Genomic DNA, 19,250 nt, shown 5'->3' with positions numbered 1-19,250 from the left:
ACGATAAATTCTGTGCTTATCTGGTGTTGAAGTCCAAGGTTTCCAGAAGACTCTTGTTAATATCAGTAGCTTCTTCAATATTTCGTTGTACCAGGGGGACTCCCATTAAGTTGGAGTTTGGGTCCGCCGGCAGGAGAAGGTCAGAGATAAAAACCAGCAGGAACAATGTCTACTTCATCAATTTTTGCAACCTTTGTAGAACTGTTATGTTAACCTTTATATATATAGCTCGTGGGAAAAACAGACCTAACCCATAAATTAATTAGGGCACAAGACCCTTATAATTACGGTAATCGAGATCCAAGTCCATTCAGACTAAACTCCAAAATTAATTAAGACCCCCCCAAGCGAATTAACATCCAAGATCAGATTCCTAAACTCATTATAAGCCAAGATCAGACCCCTGATGAAAAAAAAATCAGACCTTGACTAGCCCCCAAAATGTAATTCATACCATAGACAAGATCCCAGATTAAACCTCTGAATTTAAAACACACCTCTAAAATTGATTTAGATGCCATACCAGACCCCTAAGATTAAATCAGGCTTCTAAAATTAATTCAGACCTTGAATCTGACGTCTAAAACTAATTCAGAGCCCAGACGAGACCCTTAAAATTATTCAGAACATAGCCTTAAATGTGATTCAGAACTCAGATTTGACACCTAAAATTCAGACCCTAAGATTAGTTCAAACCCCAGATTACACCTGTAAAATTAATTCAGAGACTAAAACGAATCATACCCTAGACTGTAAACCTAAAGACACCCCACTTAAATTAATTCAGAACCCAGACCAGACACCTAAATTTAATTCCAATCCTAAACCAGACCCCTTGAAATTAATTCCTAACATTAATTCAGACACTAACCCTTCGACAATCATCTTCTGGACTTGTGGTGTACCCTGCCCTGATGGTAGTTTCGCTCTAGGCAGAAGTTTTTAAAGGGTTCTTTTCTGGCGTTTGATTACTTTTGAGGGTCTGGGGTACGATTAATTTTAGCATTTGGTTTATGGTCTGAATCAGTAGGTGTCTAAATGACTTTAGGGTTCTCCTCTTGTGGTTTGATTAATTTTAGGAATCAAAATTAATTTTCGGAGTCTGGTTTGGAGTCTGTTTAATTTTTGGTGGCAATCTAGGGTCTGAAAAAGGTTAAGGGTCCATTCTGTGGTTGAGGTTAGAATCTGAGAATCTAAATAATTTTTGAGTTTGAATTAATTGAGAAGTCTGGGGTCCTTAATTAATTTTAGGTTACAATCTAGGGTCTGAAAATGCTCAGGGGTCTTCTATGGTTGAAGTTTGGATCTGGGAACCTAATTATTGTGTGGGTCTGGTCTAGGGTCTGATTGAGTTCAGAAGCCTGAGGTCTTAATTTTGTGGTCTGTTAGGAGTCTGACATCTTAACTATTGGTGTTTGAGTTTGGACCCAGGTATTGATGACGTTTCCCAAGGTTACACTTATCCCATGGAGAGAGAGGGGTTGTTTACTGGGGATATCACTTTTTAGTTAGGGAAAAAAACTGCTCATATATCCAGTTTTTGCACCGTGGATGAAGTATCTCATTGCATCCGCTGAAGTTAATGGATGTTCATGTAAGACACAGAAAATCCAGATCTACTGGAGTGAGGGATAAAGATGGCCGATTCTGTTCTTTACTATGCAATGGATTATAAATTGTGCCATGAAATAGAATAACAGTGTCATCTTCTGCAGCCGAGGTCTAACTAGAATTTCTTTTATGTCCCTTGTACCCACTTCTGTGCAGTTCAGTCACCGATCTGTTTCTGATGAGATATGTTAGATTTTTATCCTACTCATTTGAAAACAGTATCACATACCGACATTGAGCCAGTATCATTTGCTAGGAAGACGGTATAATCATCCCCCCCCATAATCTAAATAAGCTGCCAGGAAAGCCTCGATATGATCTCTGTCATTATAAGTTTGCCATAGGAGCTGTCTGAATATCATCAGGAACTGTGATAGTCGTTTTTGTCCCTCTATAGGGAGAACTGTTGTGGTATGGGTGACACATAGATACCTATAGACTATGGGCTGCGGCTCTTCTGATAGGCTGCTCAGTAGCGTGCTAAGGCAACGGGCGCCTGAGCAACATTGATTAAGGGTTATTGCCTGTCTTGGCTTGACTTTCTTTGCCTTATTAACCCTTGTCTGGCGCCTTTCGTACTACTCCTGATTCTGATCCTTCGTTTTGTTTTTTATTAAGTCGTTGTCTCATCCTCTGGCCAGTCTTATCCTACCAGCTTTTCCGATAATGACCCTTGTTCTTGACTTTACTTTGTCTACATTTATAATACCAGAATCTACTACAACTCTGGGGACTGTGGATTTGTGGCTGTTAATACATTGGATCCATCAACAAGATGTGGTCAGGCCTCATAATCTTGTTCTGCAGGTTTGTTGTACAGTGTCGTACGGTGCCCTGTCGTAAATGTGTCTCATTGGCCTGTTATGTGGGTTGTCTACGATCAATCAATAGTAAAGTAAGGGCAGAAGTCTACAAGGAATTACACAAAGTCATCTAGTGGAAGAGTTTCCATGGAAAAATTGATCCAGTCGTCATCCACAAATGGCTCTGGGAAAGAAAGATCATGACACTTGAGCAAATCTCCAACCATATGTTTGCTAATAATGTAGGTTCTCAGTAAAGGCATGCCCTGGTGGCCACATCATCATTTTCTCCAACTTTTAAGCTCTGATATCGACACCTTATCGTTCTGGCGTCTTCTTGGTATGGGTTATATCGAGAACTGTATTATATATCAGATGTACCGAGCGCCATTGTTGTTTTTCCCCATGTAAATCCAGTTTTCTCCGCACTCAATTTTTTTTTATAAGGTTAATGTTTTTTTTTTTTTTTTTTTTTTTTTTACACAATTTTTGAAGCCTTTTTTGACTCTATTGCCACGTTTATTGTATATTCCGCCATTCGTCCCAATGAAAGAAATGAAATATCTTATTTTTCCCGCAGTACCAAACCGCAATGTAAAATGGAGATTTACATCAATATCAGTATCTGACCTTACAAATGCTCTTCTGGATAAAGGGGTAAACATTTCCACTAATGCCACTAAAATCTTGTAGAAATCCTTCCCAGAAGAGTGGAAGTTGTTATATCTTCACCGACTTTATAATAATGGATTTACAATGGGAGGTCAGAAAAGGACGGAAGGTGTAAGAAGCAGTCCCAGTACTTTTATCCCGATGCCATAAGTTACTGGTGTTTTATTTTTTAGTCTTCTTAGTAACGAGCGCCCCCTAGTTGAAGAACACAGAACTTATTTAAAGCAACCATTCTTCAGTATATTTATTGCTTATTATAGTTTTTAATCCTCTTTTCTATCCTATATGCAAATTGCCTCTTCTGAGGAAAAGGGGACTTGAACTCTATAGCGCCACCTGTTGGAAGTAGCGATCCTACAAGTCACAATCAACCCTTTAACGAGTCGTGCAATATGACTTAGGATAAAAGCCAAATCAGTATCTCAATTCGCAGACACTGTGTTTCGGGCTGTTGGCCCTCGTCAGTGCGAAGCATGAGAACTAACTTGGCTAGGTGAGAGGCTCTAGACTGGGGTCTAAGGGGTAACGTTTCTCCTTGTGGAGAGTGACATACCAGCTGGCTTGTCAAGGAGGTTTATTCGCCGTGCAATGCTCTTCTGGGAAATTTAATATGCAAATTCATTAGTCTAGGCTAAATGCATAGCACCGTCCACATCAATGTCTCACAAGACAGAGTTGAAAAATTCTGTCTTAGACTTGCAAACTTGCTATTTTTTCTGTTTTTCCTGCCGCTATATTTTAAAAGAAAAATTTGTTTTTTGTTTCTTTTTGACCCCTATTTTACTGATTATCTAGTGTGAGGTGGAGCCAGGGTATGGCAGGGAGCTCTAAAAAGAGAAGAAATTGTATAACAAATCGAGGGGTTTACTTTCGTAGTCAAAACTACATGAAAAAAGAAAAACTGTAACTTTTCATTTTTAGGGACCAAAGCTAAAAGACATACATAGCACCAATCAATCAAAATCCGCTCCTCTGACATGAGTTGTGTACCTACACAACACTTCTATGAAGCCATGTTGGGTATTGAAATACACGGGAGAGAGTACTGGAACTTTCCTGCTATAATGTCCCCCATTCTGGGCCTCTCTCTTTAATGAGGTCCCCCATCCAGGGGCTTTTCCTGTAATAATGTCCCCCATCCTAAGAATCTTCCTAGTACAGTTATATGAAAAAGTTTGGGCACCCCTATTAACCCCTTAATCCCGTATGACGTACTATCCCGTCAAGGTGACCTGGGACTTAATTCCGGGTGACGGGATAGTACGTCATACGCGATCGGCCGCGCTCACGGGGGGAGCGCGGCCGATCGCGGCCGGGTGTCGGCTGCATATCGCAGCTGACATCCGGCACTATGTGCCAGGAGCGGTCACGGACCGCCCCCGGCACATTAACCCCCGGCACACCGCGATCAAACATGATCGCGGTGTACCGGCGGTACAGGGAAGCATCGCGCAGGGAGGGGGCTCCCTGCGGGCTTCCCTGAGACGATCGGTACAAGGTGATGTACTCACCTCGTACCGAACGTCTTCTCCCTGCAGGCCCCGGATCCAAAATGGCCGAGGGGCTGTATCCGGGTCCTGCAGGGAGCACTTCCGGGTCGGAGCAGGCTGCAGATGAAAGCTGCAGCCTGCTCCGATGAAAGGATGATCGCAGATCTAATAGAGTGCTGTGCACACTATCAGATCTGCGATCTGTGATGTCCCCCCCTGGGACAAAGTAAAAAAGTAAAAAAAAAAATTTCCACATGTGTAAAAAAAATAAAAAAAAATTCCTAAATAAATAATAATAATAAAAAAAATATTATTCCCATAAATACATTTCTTTATCTAAAAAAAACAAACAAAAACAATAAAAGTACACATATTTAGTATCGCCGCGTCCGTAACGACCCAACCTATAAAACTGGCCCACTAGTTAACCCCTTCAGTAAACACCGTAAGAAAAAAAAAAAAAAAACGAGGCAAAAAACAACGCTTTATTACCATACCGCCGGACAAAAAGTGGAATAACACGCGATCAAAAAGACGGATATAAATAACCATGTTACCGCTGAAAACGTCATCTTGTCCCGCAAAAAACGAGCCGCCATACAGCATCATCAGCAAAAAAATAAAAAAGTTATAGTCCTCAGAATAAAGCGATGCCAAAATAATTATTTTTTCTATAAAATAGTTTTTATCGTATAAAAGCGTCAAAACATAAAAAAATGATATAAATGAGGTATCGCTGTAATCGTACTGACCCGACGAATAAAACTGCTTTATCAATTTTACCAAGCGCAGAACGGTATAAACGCCTCCCCCAAAAGAAATTCATGAATAGCTGGTTTTTGGTTATTCTGCCTCACAAAAATCGGAATAAAAAGTGATAAAAAATGGTCACGTGTCCGAAAATGTTACCAATAAAAACGTCAACTCGTCCCGCAAAAAACAAGACCTCACATGACTCTGTGGACCAAAATGTGGAAAAATTATAGGTCTCAAAATGTGGAGACGCAAAAACTTTTTTGCTATAAAAAGCGTCTTTTAGTCTGGTTTCACACTTGCGTTTTTATCTGCATGCGTTTTTTAAAAAAACCGCATGTGTGAAAAAATGCATGTAAACGCGGTAAAACGCATGCGTTTTTATAGAAAAACACAAGAAAACAAGAAAAAAACAAAAAACCCTAACCCTACCCCTAACCCTACCCCTAACCTGAAATACGTGGCACTGAAATACGTGGCACTGAAATATACGTTTATATACGTATATAAGTGCCACGATATTTCAGTGGCCACGTATATAAGTGCCACGTATATAAGTGCCACGTATTTAAGTGCCACGTATTTAAGTGCCACGTATTTAAGTGCCACGTATTTAAGTGCCACGTATTTAAGTGCCACGTATTTAAGTGCCACGTATTTAAGTGCCACGTATTTAAGTGCCACGTATTTAAGTGCCACGTATTTAAGTGCCACGTATTTAAGTGCCACGTATTTACGTGCCACGTATTTACGTGCCACGTATTTTTCAGTGCCTGAAATACGTGGCACTGAAATACGTGGCACTGAAATATCGTGGCACTGAAATATCGTGGCACTGAAATACGTGGCACTTAAATACGTGGCACTTAAATACGTGGCTCTTAAATACGTGGCACTTATATACGTGGCACTTATATACGTGGCACTTATATACGTGGCACTTATATACGTGGCACTTATGACTGTCAGAAAATGTTCAGTAAACGGTTAGGGGTAGGGTTTCAGGTAGAATTGGGGAGTTTCCACTGTTCAGGCACATCAGGGGCTCTCCAAACGCGACATGGCGTCCAATCTCAATTCCAGCCAATTCTGCGTTGAAAAAGTAAAACAGTCTTCCTTCCCTTCCGAGCTCTCCCGTGCGTCCAAAAAGGGGTTTACCCCAACATATGGGGTATCAGCGTACTAGGGACAAATTGAACAACAACTTCTGGGGTCCAAGTTCTCTTGTTATCCTTGGGAAAATAAAAATTTGGGGGGCTAAAAATCATTTTTGTGGGAAAAAAAATATGTTTTATTTTCACGGCTCTGCGTTGTAAACTGTAGTGAAACACTTGGGGGTTCAAAGTTCTCACAACACATCTAGATAAGTTCCTTGGGAGGTCTAGTTTCCAATATGGGGTCACTTGTGGGGGGTTTGTACTATTTGGGTACATCAGGGGCTCTGCAAATGCAACGTGACGCCTGCAGACCAATCCATTTAAGTCTGCAGTCCAAATGGCGCTCCTTCCCTTCCGAGCTCTGTCATGCGCCCAAACAGTGGTTCCCCCCCACATAGGGGGTATCAGCGTACTCAGGACAAATTGGACAACAACTTTTAGGGTCCAATTTATCCTGATACCCTTGTGAAAATACAAAACTGGGGGCTAAATTTCATTTTTGTGAAAAAAAAAAAAAATTATTTTCACGGCTCTGCGTTATAAACTGTAGTGAAACACTTGGGGGTTCAAAGTTCTCACAACACATCTAGATAAGTTCCTTGGGGGGTCTAGTTTCCAATATGGGGTCACTTGTGGGGGGTTTGTACTGTTTGGGTACATCAGGGGCTCTGCAAATGCAACGTGACGCCTGCAGACCAATCCATTTAAGTCTGCATTCCAAATGGCGCTCCTTCCCTTCCGAGCTCTGTCATGCGCCCAAACAGTGGTCCCTCCCCACAAATGGGGTATCAGCGTACTCCAGACAAATTGGACAACAACTTTTGGGGTCCAATTTATCCTGATACCCTTGTGAAAATACAAAACTGGGGGCTAAAAAATAATTTTTGTGAAAAAAAAAATAATTTTTATTTTCACGGCTCTGCGTTATAAACTGTAGTGAAACACTTGGGGGTTCAAAGCTCTCAAAACACATCTAGATAAGTTCCTTAGGGGGTCTACTTTCCAAAATGGTGTCACTTGTGGGGTTTTTTAATGTTTAGGCACATCAGGGGCTCTCCAAATGCAACATGGCATCCCATCTTAATTCCAGTCAATTTTGCATTGAAAAGTCAAATAGCGCTCCTTCCCTTCCGAGCTCTGCTATGCACCCAAACAGTGGTTTACCCCCACATATGGGGTATCGTCGTACTCAGGACAAATTGCACAACAACTTTTGTGGTCTAATTTCTTCTCTTACCCTTGGGGAAATAAAAAAATGGGGGTGAAAAGATCATTTTTGTGAAAAAATATGATTTTTTATTTTTACGGCTCTGCATTATAAACTTCTGTGAAGCACTTGTTGGGTCAAAGTGCTCAACACACATCTAGATAAGTTCCTTAAGGGGTCTACTTTCCAAAATGGTGTCACTCGTGGGGGGTTTCAATGTTTAGGCACATTAGGGGCTCTCCAAACGCAACATGGCGTCCCATCTCAATTCCAGTCAATTTTGCATTGAAAAGTCAAATGGCGCTCCTTCCCTTCTGAGCTCTGCCCTGCGCCCAAACAATGGTTTACACCCACATATGGGGTATCAGTGTACTCAGGACAAACTGCACAACAATTTTTGGGGTCCAATTTCTTCTCTTACCCTTGGGAAAATAAAAAATTGGGGGTGAAAAGATCATTTTTGTGAAAAAATATGATTTTTTATTTTTACGGCTCTGCATTATAAACTTCTGTGAAGCACTTGTTGGGTCAAAGTGCTCAACACACATCTAGATAAGTTCCTTAAGGGGTCTACTTTCCAAAATGGTGTCACTCGTGGGGGGTTTCAATGTTTAGGCACATCAAGGGCTCTCTAAATGCAACATGGCGTCCCATCTCAATTCCAGTCAATTTTGCATTGAAAAGTCAAATGGCGCTCCTTCCCTTCCGAGCTCTGCCCTGCGCCCAAACAATGGTTTACACCCACATATGGGGTATCAGCGTACTCAGGACAAATTGCACAACAATTTTTGGGGTCCAATTTCTTCTCTCACTCTTGGGAAAATAAAAAATTGGGGGTGAAAAGATAATTTTTGTGAAAAAATATGATTTTTTATTTTTACGGCTCTGCATTATAAACTTCTGTAAAGCACTTGTTGGGTCAAAGTGCTCACCACACATCTAGATAAGTTCCTTAGGGGGTCTACTTTCCAAAATGGTGTCACTTGTTAGGGGTTTCAATGTTTAGGCATATCAGGGGCTCTCCAAATGCAACATGGCGTCCCATCTCAATTCCAGTCAATTTTGCATTGAAAAGTCAAATGGCGCTCCTTTGCTTCCAAGCTCTGCCATGCGCCCAAACTGTGGTTTACCCCCACATATGGGGTATCAGCGTACTCAGGACAAATTGTACAACAACTTTTGGGGTCTATTTTCTCCTGTTACCCTTGGTAAAATAAAACAAATTGGAGCTGAAATAAATTTTGTGTGAAAAAAAGTTAAATGTTCATTTTTATTTAAACATTCCAAAAATTCCTGTGAAACACCTGAAGGGTTAATAAACTTCTTGAAAGTGGTTTTGAGTACCTTGAGGGGTGCAGTTTTTAGAATGGTGTCACACTTGGGTATTTTCTATCATATAGACCCGTCAAAATGACTTCAAATGAGATGTGGTCCCTAAAAAAAAATGGTGTTGTAAAAATGAGAAATTGCTGGTCAACTTTTAACCCTTATAACTCCGTCACAAAAAAAAAATTTTGGTTCCAAAATTGTGCTGATGTAAAGTAGACATGTGGGAAATGTTATTTAGTAAGCATTTTGTGTGACATATGTCTGTGATTTAAGGGCATAAAAATTCAAAGTTGGAAAATTGCGAAATTTTCAAAATTTTCGCCAAATATTCGTTTTTTTCACAAATAAACACAAGTTATATCGAAGAAATTTTACCACTAACATGAAGTACAATATGTCACAAGAAAACAATGTCAGAATCGCCAAGATCCGTTGAAGCGTTCCAGAGTTATAACCTCATAAAGGGACAGTGGTCAGAATTGTAAAAATTGGCCCGGTCATTAACGTGCAAACCACCCTCGGGGCTTAAGGGGTTAATCTTAAGCTTAATGTTTTATAAAAATTGTTGTTTTTTTGCAACAGCTATTTCAGTTTCATATATCTAATAACTGTTGGACACAGTAATGTTTCTGCCTTGAAATGAGGTTTATTGTACTAACAGAAAATGTGCAATCTGCATTCAAACAAAATGTGACAGGTGCATAAGTATGGACACCCTTATCATTTTCTTGTTTTAAATACTCCTACCTACTTTTTACTGACTTACTAAAGCACTTTTTTTGGTTTTGTAACCTCATTGAGCTTTGAACTTCATAGCTAGGTGTATGCAATCATGAGAAAAGCTACTTAAAGTGGCCACTTGCAAGTTGTTCTCCTGTTTGAATCTCCTCTGAAGAGTGGCATCATGGGCTCCTCAAAACAACTGTCAAATGATCTGAAAACAAAGATTTTTTAACATAGTTGTTCAGGGGAAGGATACAAAAAGCTGTCTAAGAGATTTAACCTGTCAATTTCCACTGTGAGGAACATAGTAAGGAAATGGAAGAACACAGGTACAGTTCTTGTTCAGGCCAGAAGTGGCAGGCCAAGAAAAACATCAGAAAGGCAGAGAAGAAGAATGGTGAGATCAGTCAAGGACAATCCTCAGACCACCTCCAGAGAGCTGCAGCATCAACTTGCTGCAGATGGTGTCACTGTGCATCGGTCAACTAAACTACGCACTTTGAACAAGGAGAAGCTGTATGGGAGAGTGATGCGAAAGAAGCCGTTTCTGCAAGCACGCCACAAACAGAGTTGGCTGAGGTATGCAAAAGCACATTTGGAGAAGCCAATTTCTTTTTGGAAGAAGGTCCTGTGGACTGATGAAACCAAGATTGAGTTGTTTGGTCATACAAAAAGGTGTTCCGCATGGCGGCCAAAAAACACAGCATTCCAAGAAATACACTTGCTACCCACAGTAAAATTTGGTGGAGGTTCCATCATGCTTTGGGGCTGTGTGGCCAGTGCCGGCATCGGGAATCTTGTTAAAGTTGAGGGACGCATGGATTCCTCTCAGTATCAGCAGATTCTTGACAATAATGTTCATGAATCAGTGACAAAGTTGAAGTTACGCAGGGGATGGACCTTTCAGCAAGACAATGATCCAAAACACCACTCCAAATCTACTCAGGCATTCATGCAGAGGAACAGTTACACTGTTCTGGAATGGCCATCCCAGTCCCCAGACCTGAATATCATTGAACATCTGTGGGATCATTTGAAGAGGGCTGTCCATGCTCGGCAACCATCAAACTTAACTGAACTGGAATTGTTTTGTAAAGAGGAATGGTCAAAAATACCTTCATCCAGGATCCAGGAACTCACTAAAAGCTACAGGCAGCGACTAGAGTCTGTTATTTTTGCAAAAGGAGGATCTACTAAATATTAATGTCACTTTTCTGGTGAGGTGCCCATACTTATGCACCTGTCAAATTTTGTTTGAATGCAGATTGCACATTTTCTGTTAGTACAATAAACCTCATTTCAAGGCAGAAACATTACTGTGTCCAACAGTTATTAGGTATATGAAACTAAAATAGCTGTTGCAAAAAATTTTTTTTTATAAAACCTTAAGATTAATAGGGGTGCCAAAACTTTTTCATATAACTGTATATTGTCTCCGATCCTGGACCCGTTCCTGTAATAATGTCTCCCATCCTAGGTCTCTTCCTGGTATAATGTTGGGCCCCTTGGTGTAATAATGTCCCCTGTCCTTGCCCCATTCTGCAATAATCTCCATCCTGGGTCCCTTCCTGGAATAATGTCCTCCATTATTGGTTCCTTCTGTTTATCAAGTCCCCGATCCTAAGCCTTTTCCTGGTATAATGATCCCAATCCTGGGCCCCTTCCTGTAATATCTTCCACCTTAAGTCTTTTCCTGGTATAATATCCCCCATCCTTGATCTATTACTGGTATATTGTCTTCCATCTTGGATTTCATCCTGTAATTATGTCCCTCATTCTGACCCCTCCTAGTAATAATGTCCCCCAACCTGGGCACAATGCTCTGATAATCTCCCCCATCTTAGGTCCCTTACTGGTTTAATATTCCCCATCACCTGGCCCTTCCTGTAATAATGTGCCCAATCCTAAGCCGTTTCCTGGTGTAAAGACTCCTATCCTTTGCTCCTTTGTAATAATGTCTCCCATACTACGTATTCTCCTGGTGTAATGTCTCCCATCCTGGGCCTCTTCCTGGTATAATGACCCCCATCCAGGGCACCTTCCTGTAATAACGTCGCTCCTGGCCCCTTCCCATAATAATTATCTTCCATCCTGGGCCTCATCCCTGTATAAAGTCTGTTATCCTCCAGGGGCCCCTTGCTGTAATTATGTCGCTCTTAGAATAAATGATGCTTCTCACTTTCCTCCACTTCCATGATGTGCAGCATCCTCTTATATAGCCGGCATAGAGGCCGGCAGCTGACTTTGGTGTGTCCGTCATGGGTGGTGCATGTGACAGGCACGCCGACGTCAGCTGCCAGCAGCGTGTATTGCAGTGGAGGGAGACGGAAAGTCTCTACGCCGCAATACATTTCAGCTGAATGTGCGTCCTTGGACACACATCCAGCTGAAATAGGCATTGGCGGACCTGAGCTCTGCATTCGTGCAATTATGCTTACCTTTTCTACCCTGCTATGGGCATTGGCTTCATATTTCTTCCGCGCAGGCGCTGGCGACTTACTGTTGAATGAAGTAGAAATGACTCACCGGTGCCTGCGCAGAAGAACAGTAAAGACATTGGCCATAACATGGCGGAAAAGGCACGCATAATCGCTCAAATGCTGGTCGCAGGCGCGGGATTCCAGCACCACAAATGCACATTATATGGCACTGTGACGCACATGGGAGGAGGGTGGTACGCAACAGATCACCGGAGGAAGAGTGTTCTTACAGGCACTGCACACCCCGGATCCTGGATGAACTAATTAACAGCAGCTATAAACAATACAGGTAATTCCTAAACCAGGAATCTAGGAACCAGGAAACCCTAGTCCAGCCCCTCATCATCTCCCGCCTCGACTACTGCAACCTCCTACTCTGTGGCCTCCCCTCTAACACTGTCGCACCACTCCAATCTATTCTAAACTCAGCTGCCTGACTAATCCACCTCTCCCCCGCTATTCCCCGGCCTCTCCCCTCTGTCAATCCCTTAACTGGCTCCCCATTGCCCAGAGACTCCAGTACGAAACCCTAACCATGACATACAAAGCCATCCACAACCTGTCTCCTCCATATATCTGTGACCTCGTCTCCCGGTACTTACCTGCACGCAACCTCCGATCCTCACAAGATCTCCTTCTCTACTCCCCTCTTATCTCCTCTTCCCACAATCGTATACAAGATTTCTCTCGCGCATCACCCATACTCTGGAACTCTCTACCACAACACATCAGACTCTCGCCTACCATCGAAATCTTCAAAAAGAACCTGAAGACCTACCTCTTCCGACAAGCCTACAACCTGCAGTAACCACCGATCAACCAAACCGCTGCACGACCAGCTCTACCCTCACCTACTGTATCCTCACCCATCCCTTGTAGATTGTGAGCCCTCGCGGGCAGGGTCCTCTCTCCTCCTGTACCAGTCGTGACTTGTATTGTTCAAGATTATTGTACTTGTTTTTATTATGTACTTCCCTCCTCACATGTAAAGCGCCATGGAATAAATGGCGTTATAATAATATATAATAATATAGGTAGGACTATTTTAACAATTCTATCACCTGTATGCCAATAGTAATAGCTTAAAAGCGTCCCCAGGGGTGACAGATTCCATTTACTTACAATACAAAAGAGCAACAGAAGAGTGAGGAAATCATGATCTGGTCACAGGAGCTTACACTCTAATAGGAAGGCAGAGTATAAACATGGAGAAATCAACGCCTTCCCTGTTATCTATTTTTCTGTTCCCAGTTAGCACATTATATGGTTAATAGACTCTCAGACACAAGTTGTGCAATGTCATATTTCCAGAAACACGCCCTATAACATTCATGAAACGAAGCCATGGCGTCCGCTGATCTGAGAGAAGAGCTGGAATGTTCCATCTGTCTGACCCTGTATACAGATCCTGTAACCCTGAGATGTGGACACAACTTCTGCCGGGTCTGTATTGATCGGGTCCTGAATACCCAGGACGACTCTGGAGTTTATTCCTGTCCTGAATGTAGAGACGGGTTTAACAAGCGGCCGACACTGAAGAGGAACATAACTCTGTGTAATGTAGCAGAACGTTTCCGGTCTACTCATCCATATCAGGAGGAGATCACCAGGATCTACTGCACTTACTGTATTCACTCTCCTGTACCTGCTGTTAGATCCTGTCTACACTGTGAGGCTTCTCTGTGTGATAATCACCTGAGAGTTCACAGTAAAGGACCAGAACACGTCCTCACTGATCCCAGCACTTCTCTGGAGACCAGGAAATGTTCTGTCCATAAGAAGATCCTGGAATATTACTGCACTGAGGACGCTGCTTGTATCTGTGTGTCCTGCAGTTTGGCCGGAGAACATCGGGGACACCGGGTGGAGATGCTGGAGGAGGCCTCTGAGAAGAAGAAAATGAAACTGAGAAATGTTCTCCAGAAACTGATCACAAAGAGAAAGAAGACTGAGGAAAGCGTAAAGAGCCTGAAGGAGCAGGGGAGAAAAGTTAAAGAAAAATCATCTGGAGAAGCCAAGAGAGTCACTGCCCTGTTTATAGACATCAGGAGACGGGTGGACGACCTGGAGAAGAGAGTCCTGAGTGAGATCTCCAGGCGGGAAGAGAAGATGTCACTGTCTGATGGGATCCAGAAGCTGGAAATAAAGATGTACGAGCTGTCCAGGAAGATGAGACACATTGAGGAGCTGTGTAACATGACGGATCCACTGACTGTCTTACAGGAACCAGACACCGGTGACTTGTGTGATCCTGAGGAGGAGGGAGGTGATGAGGACACAGGAGGACATGATGGAGGTGATAAGACCACAGGAGGACATGATGGAGGTGAAAAGACCACAAGAGGACATGATAAGACACATGATGTAGATGTGGATGTGATTACAGAGAAGTTACATGCAGGTTTCAATGGTATAATAACATATCTACCATTTCACCCCAAAAAAACAAAAGAAATGAGGTCACAATGTCTCAGTGCCCAAACTGTGACCACTCACATAAAAAATGTATCTTCTTCAGGTATAAAATATGGGCGTGATGATGTAATAGTCAGGACTTGGGGAGATTGTGAGAAGGTAATGGATTCAGGAAAGGGAGGGATCTATGGGGAGGGTCCTGCAGACATATTACTGGATGTAAACACGGCTGCTAATAATCTCCTTATATCAGACGACCTGAAAACTGCGACCTGGACTGAAATAATACAGAATCGTCCAGAAACTGCAGAGAGATTCCTGTATACCTGTAATCATGTGATGAGCAGAAGGGGATTTACCTCAGGACGACATTACTGGGATGTGGAGGGCAGTAGGCCAGGATGGTGGAGTGTGGGGATGTGTTACCCAAGTATACACAGGAGGGGGCGTCAGTCACCCATTGGAGATAATAACAAGTCCTGGGGTTTATATGGAGGGCTGTGGTATAATAATAATCAGTATTCAGTGAGACATTACTATAAAGTGATCCAGTTACCTCACAAGATCTCCAGTGATAGGTTCAGGATATGTCTGGATTATGAGGCCGGGCAGTTGTCTTTTTATGAGCTGTGTGACCCCATCAGACACATCCACACCTTCACTGCCGTCTTCTCCGAGCCCCTTCATGCTGTGTTATGTGTATTTGATGGTTATATAAAAATATCTGGGATGAGCAGCTGTGAGGAAACATCATTATTGAAGAAATCTACCCAGCGACTACTGACTACTCACCCTGAGCCCAATATATGATTGGTGGAGCATTCAGCCAGTGTGAGGAGCCTCATGAAGGATCTGATTCCTTGGGGGTGTATTTCTGTGAGAATAGTACCAGCCATTGCGGTAATATACAGCTGCTTGCAAAAGTATTCACCCTTTTGGCATTTTTTGTGTTTTGCTACCTCACAACCTGAAATTTAATAGTTTTTTTCTGAGGATTTGCATCACTTCATGTAAAGAACATGGCGACAACTGTCAACATTTGACTTTCTTTTTATTGTGTAGCAAATAACAAATAGGACAAAATATCTGAAAAGTTCAGCGTGCATAACTATCCACCCCCCTAAAGTCAGGTCTTTGTGGAGGGTTTTGTGTCAATTACAGCTGCAAGCCGCTTTGGAAAAGTCTCTATGAGCTTTCCACATCTTTCAACTGGGATTTTTGCCCATACCTCAGTTAGATGGCTTCCTCTGGTGAACAGCAATCTTCAAGTCTCACCACAGATTCTCAGTTGGATTAAGGTCTGGGCTGTGACTCGGCCACTCCAAAACATTCACACGTTCCCCCTTACATCCCTCGAGTGTTGCTTTAGGAGTATGCTTTTGGTCATTGTCTTGTTGGAAGGTGAACCTCAAAACCAGTCTTAAATCACTGAGACTGAAACAGGTTTTGTTCAATAATATCCCTGTATTTTGCACCATCCATCTTCCCCTTGACTCGGACCATTGTCCCTATCCCTGCTGCTTAAAAACATCCCCACTGCATGATGGAGCCACCACCATGTTTCACTGTGGGGATGGTTTGCTTAGGGTGATGAGCTGTGCTGGTTTGGCGCCAGACATAGTGTTTACCTTGTTGGCCAAAAACTTCAATCTTGTTCTCATCTGACCACAGCACCTTCCTCCAGACATATGGGGAGTCTTCCACATTTTTTGGGAAACTCCAAACAAGCCTTCCAATTTTTGTGTGTAAATAAAGTTTTTTCTTTCTGCCCACTCTTCCATAAAGGCCACTTCTATGGAATGTACGTATTTTGTGGTCGTGTGGAAGGATACTCCAGTTTCTGCTTGGGAACTCTGCAACTCTTTTAGGGTTACCTGGCTGCCTCTCTGATTAATGCCCTCTGATTGTTTTGGTGGGCGATCCCATCTTGGCAGGTTTGTTGTGGTACCATGTTCTTTCCATTTGATTATAATAGATTTTATGGTGCTCAGGGGATAATCAGAGATTGGGAATTTTTTTATGTTACCCACCCTGACTTGTACTTCTAAAAAAGTTTGTCCCCGACTTTTTTGCAGATGTCCTTGGTCTTCATTGTGTTGTTTGGAGATCTCCTTGGTCTTCATGATGGTATTTGGAGATCTCCTTGGTCTTCATGGTGGTGTTTGGAGATCTCCTTGGTCTTTATGTTGTTGTTTGGAGATCTCCTTGGTCTTTATGGTGTTGTTTGGAGATTTCCTTGGTCTTCATGGTAGTGTTTGGACATCTCCCTGGTCGTTATGGTGTTGTTTGGAGATCTCCTTGGTCTTCATGATGGTATTTGGAGATCTCCTTGGTCTTCATGGTGGTGTTTGGAGATCTCCTTGGTCTTCATTGTGTTGTTTGGAGATCTCATTGTTCTTCATGGTGATGTTTGGAGTTCTCCTTGTGTTCATGGTGTTGTTTGGAGATTTCCTTGGTCTTCATGTTAGTGTTTGGAGATCTCTTTGGTCGTTATGGTTTTGTTTGGAGATCTCATTGATCTTAATGGTGTTTGGAGATCTCCTTGGTCTTCATTATGTTGTTTGGAGATCTCATTGGTCTTCATGGTATTGTTTGGAGTTCTCCTTCTGTTCATGGTGTTGTTTGGAGATCTCCGTGGTCTTCATGGGGTTGTTTGGGATCTCCTTGGTCTTCATGGTGTTGTTTGGAGATCTGCTTGATCTTCATGGTGGTGTTTAGTTAGTGGTGCCTCTTGTTAATGATGTTGCAGCCTCTGTGGCCTTTCAGAAAAGGTAAAGTGTATATCCTGACAGACATGTGACACTTAGATTCCACACAGAGGGACGTCCTGTCACTAATTCGTATAAAGTTTTCAAGAAAGAAATAATGCGGGCACTCACCGGTCTTCAGTAAAAATATAATTCCTTTATTACAAACGAAACATCCAGAGAAGTGGTTGCGGCCGGGGGAAAGAAAGCTCGTGTGAGCAGGGACGGACTACGGCCGTTTCGCGCTTAGCCTGCGCTTATACGGGCTTCCTGTCACTAAGCATGGGACTTATGAAGGAAATTGTTTGCATCAGAAATTTGTAAGAGTTTCATAGCAAAAACGGTGAATACATATGCACATGCCAATTATTAGTTATTTCATCCCATAAATTTAATTTATGAATCTATTTTTCTCACTTCACCAACTTAGGCTATTTAGCTCTGATGCATCACTCACAAATCGGATTACAAATATATTTATACACAGATTGTAATGTAACAAAATAGGTAAAAGCCAAGGGGGTGAATACCTTTACAAGCCACTGTAGTTCCCTAGAGGGCAAAGAAGATGCAGAACCGCGGGTTGAGTAAAGGACTTTTGATAGCTGAACTGTAGTTGGGTTGTGGTGAAGTAGTGAGGAGTAGTGAAGACAGAGGATAAGTAAAGAGAGAAGAGAAAAAGGGATTCAATTTGCATGGGGAAAATGTTACACATTGTCAAGGAAACGTTTGGTAAGATATGTGCCCGCTATCTATTGTATATAACAATCCTCAAGTTAATGTTCAGTAAAAAAGTTTATTTTAAACTGGTGGTCTTTCTCCTTGAACTATCAAACATCTGGTCCTGGCCATCCAACAACACCGGTTACATTTCGTCCATTGAGTTGTGTGAGAGATGACGATTTTATTAATACAAATTTGGGGCACATACAGCTTTTTGATCATTTTTTATTGCATTTTTGGAAAATGTGGGATTGAAAAACCTTATATTTAGTGTTTTGAAATGTATTGAATTTTATATTATTGTCGCGTTTAATGTATGCTTTAAATAATTTAGTATTTTGATAAACCGGACATTTATGGACATGGTGATTCCAATTATGTTTATCTTTATTACTTTTCATTTTTAAAACTGGAAATAGGGGGAGTGATTTTAATAGTTAAAATTTTTTTTAAACATCTTGTTTTATTTATTTTTTTTACGCCCCCCTAGGGGACTTTAAAGAAAACCTGTAAAGGGAAATAATGCTATTAACCTGCAGATATTAGGTTAATATGCCGGTTAAAGGGAAGCTGTCAGCTAATACATTCTGCCCAAATCGTGGGGAGGTAGAGTTACATCACTCTGCTCTTACACTTACATTCAATTAAATAAAAAATGATTTTCTTTTCTTGAGATCTGGTTTCACTGGGATTCAAGCCCCCAATCTACGGTATATCATTAGAGTCAGTAATGAAAGTTATGTGCCACTGGCTACACTGAGAAGAATGAGAGAATTTTCTCTATTTGAATGTGCAGTGCATGCTCCGAAGTTACAGATAGAGTTTACTGATACATAGAGATACATGTCTATATACCAGTGCAATTCTATGTCCCTGTATTCTAGAGAGAAAATACAACTGAATTTTTTTTACTTTAAAATTACTAATAAATAATGAAAAACACTTACAATAATGTCATTTTTGATGCACTTTAAAAAAAAAAAAAAAAGAAAATAAACATAACAAATCAGCAAATAACAGACATATTTGGTGTCCCTATATAGTCGTAAAAACCATAACAACATAGTGAAAAGATTTTTTTAGGTGATTGATAAATGGTGTGATTGATTTTTTTCTCTATTAAACCCATAAAAAATTAAT

General features: G+C 41.6%; 1 protein-coding gene across 3 annotated transcripts in view; it reads left to right on the top strand.

Annotated features, from left to right (window-relative positions):
* Positions 1-13,422: 13,422 nt before the first annotated feature.
* Positions 13,423-19,250, top strand: part of LOC143777006 (E3 ubiquitin/ISG15 ligase TRIM25-like) — a 334,722-nt gene continuing 328,894 nt past the window's right edge. For 2 of the 3 annotated variants that reach the window (XM_077266893.1, XM_077266892.1), the window contains exon 1: positions 13,423-14,491. In XM_077266893.1, coding sequence (XP_077123008.1) covers positions 13,570-14,491 — 922 coding nt within the window. In that variant the 5' untranslated portion in view covers positions 13,423-13,569. Of the gene's footprint in view, positions 17,412-19,250 lie in introns of all 3 variants that reach the window. The other variant, XR_013215958.1, reaches the window with a different exon arrangement.

This window comes from Ranitomeya variabilis, chromosome 5, assembly GCF_051348905.1.
Source record: "Ranitomeya variabilis isolate aRanVar5 chromosome 5, aRanVar5.hap1, whole genome shotgun sequence".
Classification (NCBI taxonomy): Eukaryota; Metazoa; Chordata; class Amphibia; order Anura; family Dendrobatidae; genus Ranitomeya; species Ranitomeya variabilis.
Note: the sequence above shows the minus strand (reverse complement) of the source record. Positions and strands in the feature narration are given on the sequence as shown.